At 39.9% G+C, this 15,931-nt stretch overlaps 1 protein-coding gene across 2 annotated transcripts in view; it reads left to right on the top strand.

Annotated features, from left to right (window-relative positions):
- SLC1A7 (solute carrier family 1 member 7) overlaps positions 1-15,392 on the top strand; it is a 51,792-nt gene extending 36,400 nt beyond the window's left edge. Inside the window, exons 8-11 of one of the 2 annotated variants that reach the window (XM_032118137.1) lie at positions 4,503-4,697; positions 7,822-7,956; positions 11,884-11,983; positions 14,096-15,392. In XM_032118137.1, coding sequence (XP_031974028.1) covers positions 4,503-4,697; positions 7,822-7,956; positions 11,884-11,983; positions 14,096-14,290 — 625 coding nt within the window. In that variant the 3' untranslated portion in view covers positions 14,291-15,392. Of the gene's footprint in view, positions 1-4,502; positions 4,698-7,821; positions 7,957-11,883; positions 11,984-14,053 lie in introns of both variants that reach the window. The other variant, XM_032118136.1, reaches the window with a different exon arrangement.
- Positions 15,393-15,931: the final 539 nt, after the last annotated feature.

The raw sequence follows: 15,931 nt of genomic DNA, 5'->3' as shown, positions 1-15,931 counted from the left end.
TAACTGAGCTGTTGCCAAGAGAACATGCACAAATAATTGGGGCTGGACAGCAGAGCTGCCTCTCCTGACAGTCAACACATCTGTATTTGGTTAAATAAGATTTGCCACGGGGGCATTATATAACACTTGTCATGTGGGTATTGGATTTTCAGATCATCCTAGAGAAGAATAAAGAGTTGATTTTAAGAATACTGATGTGTTTCTTGGAGAGTTTTCTGTGTTGGTTCAGGTCTACATCTAAAGATAGAAAGAAAATCACAGGCCAGTGTGCTGATACTCATTGCAGATAGTCTGCACCTGTGGAAAGCTTGTTTGTAAAGCTGGAGATCAAACTACAAGAAGCAAAAACAATACCATTTACAAAACCCAAGAATGTAACACAGGGAAACTTGAAAGCCACTAAGCAGCCATTGATGGAAATGATTTTACTGAATCTCAACATTATTTCTGCTTGTTTCCCTCTCGTGAAAGGTTCTGCACCCCATTCCCAGTCCCCTTATATTTCTCCAGAAATCCCAATCACAGCAGTATTTTGGAGCAGTGGAGATGCAGGGGCAGATAAGCAGATCTTTTTCCTTTGGTGCATCATTTAGGACACAATGAACGTGCACAGGTCCTCCTTCCTGCATCACTGAGGGTGGGCACGTGCTGCCTTTGCCCACCCTGCTCTGGGGTGTCCAGGCTGCACAGCTGGGGGGATTCCTGACTCTGCTTTCTTCCCCCCACACTGCCCTGATCTTGTCACCTCTTACCACACTGAAAAAGCAGAATTTGGCCTGCAGGCAAAATCTTCATGATTTTAGCTTTCCTCATTCTAATAATGGCAAGAGGGAATTTTGGTTTTCTAGGTCATCTTTCCATATCATTAATGAATTAAAGCAGCATCTTTTCAGTGGGACATCCCATCAAAAGAAGCAATTTTCATCTTCTCTGAAGATGAATTATAAACCATGAGGTTTTCAAGGTTTTTGCTGCTTATGAAACACTAAGATCTTGGCTATTGCACAGTGTAAATTAAAGGCAGATTTAGACAGGGGAGATGAGATCAGTTTGCTGATTTTTTTGGAGCAAATATCAAAATGCATTTGAGTGATAAGATAAACAGAGCAGGCTGAACAGCTGTTCTTCCACAGTGACTGGCTGTCTTTGTGGCTCTCACTAGTAAAAGCTTGGCCTGGGCCAGCATTAGCTTATGCTCAGTCTCTGCAGCTACAGCATTTTATTCCAAAATTGAGATTAGACTCTGAAAATGTATTTTTAATTGTCAGAGTTAATGCTGGGAGAAGATACTTCTCAGCTGAAAGCCTTGGGTCAGGTTTTACAAGACTTAACAGATTAAAATCAGTGCTTTAGAGTATTTTTTCCTCCTAATAAATATTAAATGTCAGGCTTTAATGTTACTGCTCCACTGTCTAATACTAGATAAAAGTAGCTTTCAAGAAAAAACTTCACCTAATTCAACCTGAAAGACAAATGAGACAAATTATTTATTTGATAGTGTTTTTTATAATATTGAAATTATATATTAATATTACTCCAAAATTACAGTAGGAGCTTTTTTCCTTTGCCTCCTGAGAGTCACCAACAGCCAAAGCCTTGAATATGACATATTTTTCTGGTATGTGCCAGATGATACATTATGAGTAAAAATGAACCATCATTGAACAAGACAACCTCTCCTAGGATACTCCACATAACTTCTGTCCCCTGTATTCAGGAAAAGTTCATTTATATGAAAAAGGTGCTGAAAGGGTAATCAGAGATGTAAAGTAGCCTGTGCTAAGAAAGTAGAGGAATCCAAGACCTGGAAATTTGCTTCCTTTTTATATCTTGCATGTTTTTCATCATCATTGCACTTACATTCTGCCTGTTTTCTTTTTTATTTTATATTTAACAAACAACATATTTAACAAACAACCAATCCAATCTGTTATGTGCCTTAGAAATTTTACTTCAGTCAGCATAAAATTCAAATGAAAGACACACCTGACTGTGAGATAGTGCACAAGTTTAAAACTTGAATTCTTGCAAAAACAGTATCACAAAATCTATTTACAACAAAGGAAATAGATGGGGATTTTGCTGGTTGTGCCATTGGTATTAAGAGATTGTTTTGCATTATCTTTTTCACATCTCAACCAAATTGGAGTATGTCAACCAGTTAAAATTTGCATATTTGACAGCTCAGCTCTCTGCCTTCAGAACAGGCAGACACTTAGGTTTAATATTCCGGTATGTCAGAGTGTGGGCAACGTGGAAAGGACTTGTAAGATCACCTTTTTTGTCCTCTTTTCCCCCCAGAGAAATTAGGCAGGGATTTGTTACAGAAAAGCCAAATGTCTGAGGGAAGACAGTCTTTAAAAACAAGTAACTCTCCAAAACTGAGTAGCTGCAGAAAAGGGAGACAATGAATAATAAGTTAAATAATTGTTTCTTGGCCAAGCTGCTAGTCAGAACATCTAGAAATGCTACTGAGTCTGCTTCTAGTTGCAGCTATTCCAGGGCTTTCAGTTCTACATTGTTTGTGAGCCACAGCCTTATCCTCTTCTTTTATGAACATTTTATGGTAAACACGACTCAGAGAATTTCAGTCATTCACAAATAACTGTGTGAAAAATGACAGACATGCCCAAGAGAAAAATGACATCTCATGTGCAGCTTGGGGATTATGGGGTTATGCTTTGCTGTGTTTGTTTTTCAAAGTAAGTATTGATTAAATACTAGGACTGCCTGAATTAAAAGTTTAATATACTCCAGTTACGGGTGGTAATCAGATTCCCATTGCTCTCTTGCCTTTCCAGCATATTGAGATACATAGAGAAAGATTTCTGTCTGGATTTTCAGGCAGTGACTGGCAGTTTGTAGTAAATCATTCAGCAGTCAGACTTCATGAAATTATAGAAAAGAGAGATATCATAATGAAAACATAGCCTTGTCTTTTTTGTTTTGTGTTTCCAGGGCAGGAAGCTACTTTTCCTTTCCAAACACTTTCCTCGAACAACAGCTTGCAAATACAAAATGACAACTCCTACTCATGGAAACATTTTGCTTATGTATTCCTGCAAGCTTGAGGTTGTGATTTTAGAGTTTTTTGAATCCCTCTGTGCTTTTATAGGACATTTGCAACAACTGAGAAAGAATTTGCAGATCCAATGTGTTATCTTCAATTAAGAACAGATAATGATCATTACAAGGTTTAGGTACTGGAGCCACATTGTGATGTGAGGGTCACAACACACAGTGACAGAGCAATCTGACTGCCAAACCAGGGGAAAGACACCTGGATTTCCTGTCTAAGGGCATGTAAATCACATGAGAACAGGACACTGAAGACCACAGTGTCACCATACCAATATTTCCCCTATAACTATCTTTTTTAGAGGTAACTCTGGAATAATTTTGAAGGAGTTTGCTATATTACATTTAAATAGTCTCAGATACTGAGCAGTGTATTAAAATTGGTATAATAACAAGGAAAATATTTTGCCATTTGTTTTTTTTCTTCAGTGGTGTTACTTATTTTCCATACAAACTGATGTGCCATTAAAAATCCCCCTCATTCACCTGAATGCAGTTTCATTACTCATGACATATCAGTGAATGTGACCACTTGATAAAATGCAGAATGTGTACCAAAAAGCTGATAAAATATACAAATAAACACATTTCAATGTGTTACTATTTAAAAATGTGTGCCTTTTATTGAAAATGAGAACATTTCTGACCATATAGTATTTCGTTAATTGTCTTGGTCAAGGAAAACAAAACTTGGAAATATATTTTAGGGTATGAAATTGTGAGTTAGAGTTTTGAAGGGATCAATTTAAAATAAGTACCTGTCAAATGGTCTTATACCATTCCATTATATTCCACACACATATGTCTCATTTACATATGTACACATTACTATATGACCTGCAATTATGTGGTTGGTATATGATCACACAAGGGACGTGGGTAGATCTGTCCCAGGGAGAAAATGGGATTTTATATTCCTAAATACAGACGTTTTGTCTGCAATTTTTATTTTCAGGCAGCTGTTGAAAAGATCTTTGTCTAACCCCTTGCAGAAATAAAAAATTGTTTACATATGAGGTAGGCCTGGAAGGAAACATTTTTAGAAACCATGAGTGTACAAAAGTTTTCAGAGGTTTTAGTAGTAAGCTGCACAGGGTGTTGTTCCCTTTTCTTGCATTTGAGTGTACAACACTGCCTCTGTGGGATTTCTGTCCCTTTTCTTCTGAAACAGGGAAAGAGAGAAAAATATTTTTAATTTTTGGGAGCAAAATTAGCACTAACTCCAACATTTATACATGTAACTGTCCATAGCCTCCCTCAGGAGGAGCGCGGTCCCGGTAAGTGAGTCACATGCAGAGCAAGGAATGAGAAGCAGTGCTCAGATGGTTGTGTAGAATTTCCCCTGCCTAGACAAGGTTTGGTACAATTTATTAATTCCCCAGAAACAAAAATAACCCAATGTGTGCTTCTGTGCTGTTCTGCAGCTCAGCCACTTTGCCTATCACTTTCAAGTGCTTGCTGGAGAACAACCACGTGGACAGGAGGATTGCGCGGTTCGTGCTGCCCGTGGGAGCCACCATCAACATGGACGGGACGGCGCTGTACGAGGCGGTGGCCGCCATCTTCATCGCCCAAGTGAACAATTACGAGCTGGACTTTGGGCAGATTATTACCATAAGGTACAAAGCACAAATTCCATGTGCTGGGATTTGCTTGTCTGCATAGAATCATAAAATCTGCTGAGTTGGAAGGGACCCAACAGGATCATCACCTTGTTGAGTCTGAGGCACAACTCTTGTATGTAGCAATGTTAAGAACAAAACTCATGTTTGCTGTTATCAAAGGATGCATCCCTCATGGAAGGGGTGTTTCCAAGCAATGCAGAGATCAGGACTGTACAAAGAGAAATTGTCCTGGTCCTGTTCAATAGATGTATGTGGACACCAGGAAATGTGCTTCTGTTTGAGGATAACTGTACTTTTTGCATTTAGGCAACCCATTGATCACTTCTAGAATTGGAACATTTTATTATTATTGGTGTTTAAAACACTATTTCAAACTTCACAATTGTTTTCAAGTCTGATTTGCATCTTTAAGTGAAAGGAAAAGGTTAAAAAGTTGCAAAACTGGAAGTCTTAGATCAAGTAACGGGGAATAGTGTGTGCCAGGAAGCTCTTGCAGGATTAAGGGGAAGAGGGAAGGAGGACAGATGCTACTATCAGGGTAGGTTTTCATGAAGATGTCAGATCACTCAGATGTTTTTTAATTGTCTTCTCTTCTGCTTGATAAAGAAGAAAACTTCATAAACAACCATGCTCTCAGTGGGTAGAGATTATTATAGCTGTGTACTCCATCCTTGAAAGGCCTGTAATGGATCCAAAAGACTAGAAGATCCAGCTGAACAATTACTGCCAGAATAACTCCAGTGACTGCCAAAGAATGCCTCAGGGACTGAAACCTGCAGGTTTCCAGCAGGGAACAAATGATTATAAAAACATTCCTCATAGTCAGAGCTTTGTGCAATATATTTGAGATCTGCTTAACTACCCACCCACTGACCTCACCACTGCCCCATTTACATTGCTGGGCCTTGCCCATCTTCTGCTGGACCCAAGAACCTTCATGACAAGAAGAGGAGAGTCCTGAAACCCCAGATGACAGCTGAGGTTTGCTAATGGGCTTCTGGCAAGACCTGGTTGGACTACAAAAAGAAGAAATAAATTGTGCCCATATGAGCTCTTGCTTCAGGCTTGCACTCTCTTTGAAAACTGTTGGAATGAGTCTGTGCTAAAATTTAGTCTTTTGTGATTTGGAATTTTGAGATTTTTTTAGCATGTGATGCTAAAATATGGCCCAGAGCATGAGCAGACATTACACACACTTTGAAGTAAAGAATAGTAATTTTTAAAATTAAGGAGAAGAAGGGTGATAGTAAATGGAAAGAATGTAAGCTCTACCTTTTCCTTAGCAGAATCCTCTCTTATCTCTTTATTTTTACTCCCCATATTAAGTGCTAGTACATAACGACCAGACAGAAATAAAACAGCAGAATAAAAATGCAAGTAAAGATTGGAAAAAATCCAAGAAAAGAAAAAAAAGTAAAAACACTTACAAATGAGGAAGCTAAACAGGAAATCATGGTGGATTCAGTACCTTCAATAACTTCATCCAAGTTCTAACTGCATTCTATAGGCCAAACCTACCCCAGGTCTTGATACTTTAGGACCTGGAGATTTAAAATTCAAATAATTCTGAATGCCAGGATATTTTTGCCAGAAGGAAAAAATTGTTAGACAAATACTCAGTCTACTTTGCTCACTGTTTGTAAAATCCAGGTTGGCAGTTTCTATCAATGCAAACATTGATGTAGCAGAGAAAGAGAGTAAAGATCATATTTCCATCAACTGAGCATCTTACAGAAAGAAACATCTACATTAAGGTGAAGATGGAATGGAATAGCACATGAGTTTGCTTGTAAAATCTTAGTTAAACAGTCCTGGTTTTGATCCCAATTAAGTCCTGAGACTTTGTGGCCTGATTTAAGAGGCAGAAGCAGTCCAGCACTAACTGGAGAGCCTTTTAATGTTCATTATACCTATCTGTTACTCAGCTACTGAGCTTCTGTCCTTTCCTACCTGTGCTCTATTACAATGTTATTAGGATGCTACACAAATTAACTTTTGCAAAATGTAGTTTTAAGTCTTTCTCCTTCCCCAACACACCCACATGCTAATGTATTTTTTTATTGCAGAAAAGGGCTCTAGTTAGAAATACTGCTGCTGCTGTACTGGTACACAGTACAGCTGTAAGCAAGGGACTGGATATCCCTGTGTTTCAGTTTCCATAGGGGTGAATACCGTTATCCTCATTTTCCACTGGAGGTTAATGAGGCTTAACTGCTTGCCAAAAGCTCTGACATTCTTGACTGATGAATGCAGAAGATTATCAGTGTAAATGCTTTCTGTCATCCTTTTAAAACTGTCAACGTTTGGTTTTTTGTCTTTCTGCTAGATGGCTAGCCCTTGCAAGTTGCTAGTTGGGTGGAAATGAATATATCCAGTCACTTTTACTCCTGGAAAAAGGAATTGCATCCCTCCCTTAAAAATAACATTATGAAAAAAATGTTAAGCCTGCCAGGTCTACTCTTGCCCTTGTCTCCCATTCATTTCTGCTTGCCTGGCTAAAAAAATGATATGAAGGTCAAGTAAAAATACTTTCCAGAAACTGAAGCTGTACAGTCATATTCACGCTTGCTTCATATTCAGATCCAAGTATGCAAAGCCATGTGCTGTGCAAGGGCTTCACCCCTGGCCCAGCCTCTTTAACCTTGGCCTAGCCCTTGAGATGGATTGACAGGAAAGGCCCCAGGCAGGGCCAGCTGCGTATTTGCCAGGCACAGGAGCTGCCTGAGGTGACTCAAAGGTGGCTGCTGGGAGCTCGGCTGCCAAGGAGAAGCAGCAATGAGTGGGGCTGGCAGACTCCTGGCACACAGCGCTGGGTGGTGCTGTGATCCTTGAGAAGCTGGCCTAACTCAGAGAAGCCCATAGCCTGGCTGGCCCCTCTGCTCTGCAACTTTGATACTGCGAGAGAACTGAAACTGCCCCACCAGTGCCAAGGCTGCAAAGGCTCAGGATGACAATTCAGCCCTGGGCAGTTTAGCCTGTTCTTGCTATCTCACCTGCATTCTGTCCACAAAACACTGGCACTTTCGTGCAGTGGCTTGTGTAAGAAAGAGAGTGGTTTAGAAACATGGTATGGTTTCTTGCAGAAAGTAAAGCTTATTCCTTTCTTTCTTTGTTAAAGTATCACAGCAACAGCTGCCAGCATAGGTGCTGCAGGCATCCCACAAGCTGGTCTGGTGACAATGGTCATTGTTCTCACCTCGGTGGGGCTCCCGACAGACGACATCACGTTGATTATTGCCGTCGACTGGGCACTGTAAGTAACACAAAGCTCTTGAGCTTTCCATGGTGGCAACTTTGCTAAAAAGACAAATGGTCTCCAGGAGTACAGTAGTACATATAATACAAATCTATAAAAGGCATAGGAAGTGATTATGTAATTTAAAATGGTGTTAATGTGGCCTCAAATTAAAAATTCTGCTGATGCGGACATTATATTGAAAAAGACAGACAAATGAGAGAGTCTAGATAAGTTTGGCAAATACATCTGGCATGGAAAGGCTGAAGAAGTGGAGTCCTTTTAGTCTAAAACCAGAGCAGGCTGAAAAGGTCACCACAGCAGCTTTTTACAAAGATAAGATTGTCCAGAAGAGGACATTGATCAATCTTCACATTCACAGGGAGGAAAGATGAAGAAATAGAACAAAGTACCTACCTCAAGTCAGATCCCAAAAAAACTTAAGAAATATTTTTTTTCCAGAAGGATAGTCAGGCAATGGAAGTGGCTGCACCTAGCTAGGTTGGATGATGATCTTCAAGACAAGTTTGAAGGTTGGGCCAGACAAATGTGCTTAAGGTGCAACTCTGGCACCTTGCCTTGGACAAGGATAAGGGGCCAACATCCCTAGGAACACACGGTTTGCCTGCACTCTGCTTATCAGTTCACTGACATTTCAAAGCCACCATCTCAGCATAGTGAAGCACTCTGCTGGAGGCCTGAGCCACTGCTGAAGCCAGCAAGTATCACTGCCATCCCTCCACCCACACGAGCCATGACAGCCCAGTGATGGTGTGTGCAGTGTACAGCTACTGCTACTGCAACCCCAATACAGTCAGCCTGAGTGTTGGCACTAATAATGCCTTCCTTTCACCATGGATCCCGATGCAATTCTGTGCTCTCTGATTTCAGTGATAAATAGGGAGCAGCTGCTTGCAGCCCCCAGTTTTGCAAGTGCAGCCGTTCTGTAGAGAGGGCACTTTGCTGTATCCCTAATCACAGGGGATTTAACAGCATAGGCAGGGGCTGAAACTTAACACACTTGGGATGAAAGGGATTTGTACCACCCATGAGAAGAGCCACTTTAAAAATTTGTAAGGAGTGGTTTATTTGAACTCTCAACTTTTATGTAAATGCTGATGAATCAATCAATTTTGAATAGTCTAGGAAGATGAATCATGAAATACTGGCCCCTAGCCCATTAGCATGTCAATTAACTGCTTAATAGCATATGCATACACAAGGAAATGTCCAAATTATTTTTATTTGAGCTATATAAAATATATCTCCTTTAATACAGGGAGTTTCATTACATCAAGGTTCTGGGTAAAAATGTGTTACTAGTCCATTCTGTTATATATCCCTATTTTATTCAACTTTTAGCTACCTATTTTCTTGTACAAAGAATTGTGAGAAAAAGTATTTCCTGTTCAGTGTAATAGAATATTATTATTATTATTATTAGCATTAATAGGAGCCATAAATCTTGTGTTGTATGAATATTTTAAGACTGTATTACAAAAGCCTTTCCCCTCTATTGCTCAGTTTTTGCCCAGCTCTTGCAACATCAACATTTCATTGTTTTTCCAGTAAGCCTTCCAGCATATATAGGAATTATGCTTCTTTTTGTCTTACACAACTTTTCAAAACAACAGAGAAAAAACTTTTCAGGCTATAGCTCCAGATGGTATTAAAAAGTGAGTAAGGAATAGACGCAATTTTCTGTCTTTTGCAGATGACCTTTCAAACAAAAAGTGTATTTCTGTATTTTGGCACTTGGTGGTTTCGAGAGCCTGCAGATGCAAAGTGTCAACATGGTTGACACGATGAATATTTTCAGTATTAGTTTTGGAAGTATTGGAGTATGAAGAACGCTTAAAGAAGGCTGGTTAGATGATCTCACGAGACTGAAATGCTCATTACAATGCACTGCAGGTATTAAAACTCTCTTAGGTAGCCATAACATGTATGTGACCTTCACACCTTTAGCTAGTGCTTAGAGACATAAAGAAGAAAATCAAAACGTTTCCCAGCTCATTAAACATGAGGTAAAAGTTTTGCATCTTTAATAATATCATCTACAGCTCAAATACCACTGCAACACCTGATACCTGACAAGTTTGCATGGAGACAAACGCCACCAGCAGCAAGGTGGCCTCTCAGTGGTGAAATGTCAGTGGTGCGTGCTGTGGTTCGACTCTTGCATAGTGCAGACTGCTCCATACACTCAGAACATGGAACACAACTGGTCCAACAATATGCCAGGCAGTCCCTTTTCTTAAGAGTTTCAGTGTGGAGCACTGAAAAGTCCCATCTTTAGAAATTATACTAATCAGAGTTCAAAAGGGAGTGCAAGCTCTTCAGCATTGCTCAAACAGCTTCTTCTCTACCATAGCTGAGTTGTTGCACAATCCAAAATTCACAACACTGAATATCTTTCCAAGAATTACTATTTGATAATCAAGCAAGGAAAAAAGTCAGTGTGTAACAGGAACTTTTATCAGTATGTGCTGTAACTGCTCTTTTCCCCTGTTTAACATGTTCTTCAAGGAAATTTTCTTCAAGGCAAAACCCAAAATCACAACAGCAGGAATTTAAAAAATTGATTGAGCAAACAAGTGTAGGACTGGGTCCTGGAATCAACAACCATGTCTAGGTGTAGGCTGTGGAATATTATTGCTGAAGTTACTTGCAGTTGCACGTACAATTTGGGTAACTCCACACACAAATAAGCTTTCATGCAGGAACTTTCATGATATTTAAGCAGGCAACTGCATAAACATTTATATGCACTGAGTACCTGCCTAAAATATCTGAAAAAAAAACACCTCAGCACAGAGTTTCAATTCTTTTCTATATTAAGACACAGGATCAGAAATCTGGGCAGTGTTGATATTGGACCGTCACTGGCTTTAATAAGCCAAACATCTGGAGATTCCTGAACCTCTATTTTATAACCTACCTTTATAAATTAAGTTACTAATATGACAGAGTCTTCAGATGTATATGTTTTTCTTGGAAAATATGTAATTTATTTCAGACTTAGATGCTATATCGTCTATTTGAAATCTCATCAATTTTAACTAATAGGTTCCAGGATGATTCAAGTGTAACACTTGTCTTTGACAGCCAGTTACTTTTCTCTATTTACAGTCTGTATTTTAACAGATTTATTTTCTAGACAGTGTGCAGAAGGTGTAAACAGGGAAGAAATCGCATAAGTGAATAAATGAAAAATAGTTAAACTATAATAAACTATATTAAATACAAACTACTGTCAAGCATACAAATTTAAATTGGAAAAGGTAACTGAAAATGAAGAATCTTTAAGAGCTACTGCACAGCCAGCATAAGAGCCAAAGTCACCACAGGTTTTACAGGAATTAATATTATTTAAATATGGTCAGTGGTTGCTTGGTTTGTGAGTGTAGTTACATAGCAATCTTCTGAATTATTTTGGTTGTATCCTGCCCATTCTACCAATACAATGATCTTAAGTAGCACTTTGGTTGCTGAGATTGGTACCATGATCACTAATACAAGGTACTGGTTGTGCTGGCTGACCTCTGCTTTCATTGAATTCAGACAGTTGGAGCACCAGTCTCCAAATCAGGCCACACTGCCAGACCTTAACAGATAAACTGGGACAGAGATGCAGCTGTGATGTGCTGTTCCACCTTTTCAGTGCTGAATCAGCTCACCTCTCTAGGAGGACACAGCTGCTCCACTTAGCTGTTACACAATAAAGTGTGTGGCAGCACAGCACACCAAGTTCAGAAAAGACTGGAAAACCCCACTGAGCTGCTCAATAACTAATGGATGCCTGATACCAAACTTCTTTAAATTTCTAAACATTTTAGCTCATAAAAACAGCAAAACTGTCCTTCAGCCATAATTAACAGCTGATGGAGGCACAGGAATGTACCCAAGGAGCCAATAACTTACAATGACTGTTTCATTTTCCAGAGACAGGTTTAGAACAATGATCAATGTCCTGGGGGACGCGCTGGCTGCTGGGATCATGGCCCACATCTGCCGGAAGGAGTTTATCAAGGATGGTGACGAGGTAACCACACTGTGAGCCAGGGTGTGCCAGGGTGTGCTGGATTATGGCAAAGAACCTGTGAGCTCCCACATTTGGTTCCTCCAGTGTATAAAAGGTGTTTCAGAGAGGACAGAATTGGGCAATGTGCTTCTTAGCACATGGGGTGGAGGGATGTTTTTCCATGAGGTCATGTGAAAAGCCACTGGAGTTCAGGGCTTGCCAGCCAGCTGTGTCTGGCACACTGGGGATGGGAGCAGAAGCAGCTGCGCTGACCTGCAATGCACAAGATGCTGGGACTGTGAGTGCCACACTCAGCACCCAGGTCCTGACTGGCCAGTAATTTGCCCTCGAAGTGTGACCAGCAACAGAGCAGAGTGACAAATGTCCTTGACTCCCTGTGTGTAGGGGGAGGTAAAGGTATCTATGAGTGTGTACATGCATAATCAATGTGCTCACCACAAAAGCAACTACCCTGGGTGTTGCAAGCCCCAGAGTCAGCATAATCTGAAGCCACCCTTGCAATAATTTTCTTTCCAGACTAGCACAAGCACATGACTCCATTCTAGATTTCATTCTCAGACATCTTCATGCCTTCTACATTTAATACAAGTCCCTCCTTACATCTCTGTTTTACCTCCTCTGTATCTTATTTCATACAGCACACATACCTCTGTATTCTGCCCCTGCCTCCTTCCACTCCTATGCATTTTCTCCTTCATCTTTGGCATGCATCACTAAGTCTTTCCTTATAACAGGAAGTCCTCAGTCCTTCCTTCAATCCTTGACAAAGGAGGTTCCTAATTCCATGAGCCCATCAGATTTGGAGGTGCTAATCTCCAACCATTTCAGCTCATGGCGGACTCTCATTATCTTTCTTCCACAAAAACAGAATAGTTCAGGCAGGAACATTTCTTCATCAGGACTAATTTTCACAAGGCATGTTTCATTTCTGTGCATCATCTATAGTATTCCACACAGATAGCAAAGTTTTGTTTCCATCATTATTTCTCTCATTCTGCAATCTTTCTGGTCAATCCCATTCACATGCCTTCCTGCAACATTCACTTAAAATTCCTGCTCTTTCAAGTTGTATGTAGAAAGACAAGCAGTGTCCTCTGAGGTACTTAGCACCTGCAGTAATTACTGATGACAGGATTAGGCCTGACTACATGGGCTACACATGCAGCTACCTACAAAACCCCTAAAATACAACCTATGGGTAAGGTACATCATCCATTACGAAGCCAGAAGTGTAGGCTGAGTTCCTGCATAACACAGGCCTCCTGACATTTCACTGCTGTATTTAGAACTCAGTCAGAACTTAAGAAGAGATGTCTCAGTAATATAAAATCCTTCCTGAGGGATTATTTAGTCATCTGTGATGAGATTTTTCTTTGAATCATGCTCTGTAATGGTATTAAAATATACTGCTAGTCTGCCATACATTTTGGCTGCATAATTTGTGCAGTTAGTAATGTATACCCAAAGGCCATATTTTCTCAGCTGCAAGCCCACCTCTTTTCTCTGCCAGTATTTACGTCTTACTTTCCCCATCAGAATCTGGTTTGATTTAAAGAACATTTCAATATTTAACTTTTGAATCAGTTAATAAAATCCCCTTTATTTCTTTCAAAGCAGTGCAAACTGAAGAGACAGGTGTTGGTTTACTGTGTTAGAAGAAAGGCATAAGGCAACAACAAATGGTTTATTTAATTACACCCAAGAGCAAGCACTGCCCAGAGCTCAGCACAGTGGCCATTGAGAGTCTACCTTTTGAAGTGAGCCCTGGAATTCTGGTCTCTATTTACCCTACTTATAACACTTTACCAATGGCAAGCAGCTGTTACCATGAGTGTAAGTCAAATTAGAGTTGTGACAGAATTTGCGTTTTCACACAGACTCCTTCACTTCATGCACATGGTGTGCAAAGATGCCTTAGAGTATATGAGAAACAGCTTCTGGAAGTCTATGGAGGCTCTAGATAATCCTGGTGAATGTAAAGCAGCCCAGAGGCTTTCCAAGTAAAAATTCCCTTCCTGTTGTATACAGCAATCAGTGGCAGTATTCCAGATCTTAATGCTTTTCACATAGGTGCCATTGATCTGTGAAACTAAGCCTATTAACATCCATCAGATTGTGGCTTACCAGAGAAATGGTTGTGTGAAGACCATGAATGAATCTCGTGGACCAGAAACAGTGAAAGGGTTGCAGCACCATATACCCGTACAAGTGGAGCAAGAAGAAAGTCCAGTGGAGAATCACACTAAGAAATCCAACAGTAAAGACCACTGCACTATTGAAATAAATGAACTAGAAACAAATGTGTGACTGCTACACTCAGAGATATCTCACACCCCAGTGACCTGATACCCAATCTCTACCTCACAGCTGGAAGAAGGACTCTTTGCCTTGAACAGGAAAATTTGGAATTATCCCCACTCTGCTTGTACTGGAACCTGGAGACCAGCTGTGAACGTCAAGAAAGACACACAGCTTGCAAGAGACATGGGCTTCTTTAGGTGGAAGATTTTACTATTGAAAAATTAACTAATGGACTACTACTGTTTTATTCTGCACTCACTGACTTCAATATAGTATTTGACACTCCTTTGGCTTCTTTTTTTTAAAAGCTTTTTTTTATTTGACCCTTTTTGATTTTCTAACCAAAGCCTTTTTTTTTGTGAATCTCAGTAATTACAAACACTGTAGAATTTTTGCTATGTGATAATGTTTCACCAAAATTGCTAAAGATACTAATTTTGTCTAATATTTGCTAAATATAGTTTGTGCTTAGTTTTAGACCAGCAGTAAGAAAATCACACTGATTTCTTGATCTCAAGGGGTTACATCTATTCCTAAATAACAATCCAAGCAGAGGGGAAGTGAAGTGTGCATTTGTGCAAGAAAGGGCATTAAGGTAATTGTGATGGGCAGCCTTCAGAGACAGGCAGTCAAGTGTGATACCTAACACAAAGAACTCCTAGGTCATGTCAGAGCACAGTTTGCCTTCCAAGTGCCAGATTTATTAACCTTTTTTTAACCTAACCCTTCAGTAAAGTCAGTTCCATGCACATGCAGTGGCAGAGGCAACGTGAGCCCTAATCCATAAGCACTGGTGCTAATGTGTCCTCTCCTGTAACCTATAGGTTGTTCTACTGTAAATATGTATAAACTCAAAGCTCAAGCTCATGAACCATGTGCTGCGTCCTAAGGGCAGACTGAACACGAACTGGAACCCGAGGATGCTGAGTTATAATGGGATTTTGTGAGGAGTTTGCTGTGGTAACTGCCCCGTTATTTCTCATCATTCGGTTGACAGATACTCCCTTTCCACTATCCACTGAATCTTTCACTTACAGTAAAATCTGCTGCATATGTTTCCAGTGTTTGTGATAGAGAACATTTTTAATAAACCTGCCATTTAAAAACAGGCTGTCTGTGCTCTTCTACTCTTAGTGTCTTCTTATGTCTCTGCTAAAATAGAGAGTGGAAGTGAGGAGACCTTTTGAAAAACTGGGATTTGATCCAGAGATTACATACCAGCTCATACCAATACACTTGACATATTATATTTAGCTACTTGTGACACAGCAGCTTGAGATACCATGTGCCTGGTATTTTAATATGCTCTTCTCATCTGTAGGGAAAAAATAACCCAGTCAAAAAGGACAATTTCTGCATTAACCAGAAGCAGAAGTGCTTCATGCATTAGTTCATTGCAGATTCAGTGTATCATTCATTCATTATTAGTAGCTTTCCTGAGATGTACATGTTCACCTCTTCTTTGAGGGCTCCTGTTCAGACTATTTCTTATGTCAAGCACTAATTAGTTGCCTCAGAGCACTGCAGTATACGTAGTTTAATTATCAAGTAGTAAAGCCAGAAAGAACACACATAAGTCTTCTTTGTCGGTAGTTCCTCAGAAATTATGTATTAATTTGAAACTATGTACAGTTGGTAACTATTTTC

The sequence above is a fragment of the Corvus moneduloides genome, chromosome 9, assembly GCF_009650955.1.
Source record: "Corvus moneduloides isolate bCorMon1 chromosome 9, bCorMon1.pri, whole genome shotgun sequence".
Taxonomy (NCBI): Eukaryota; Metazoa; Chordata; class Aves; order Passeriformes; family Corvidae; genus Corvus; species Corvus moneduloides.
This window is presented reverse-complemented; position numbering and strand designations above follow the sequence as displayed.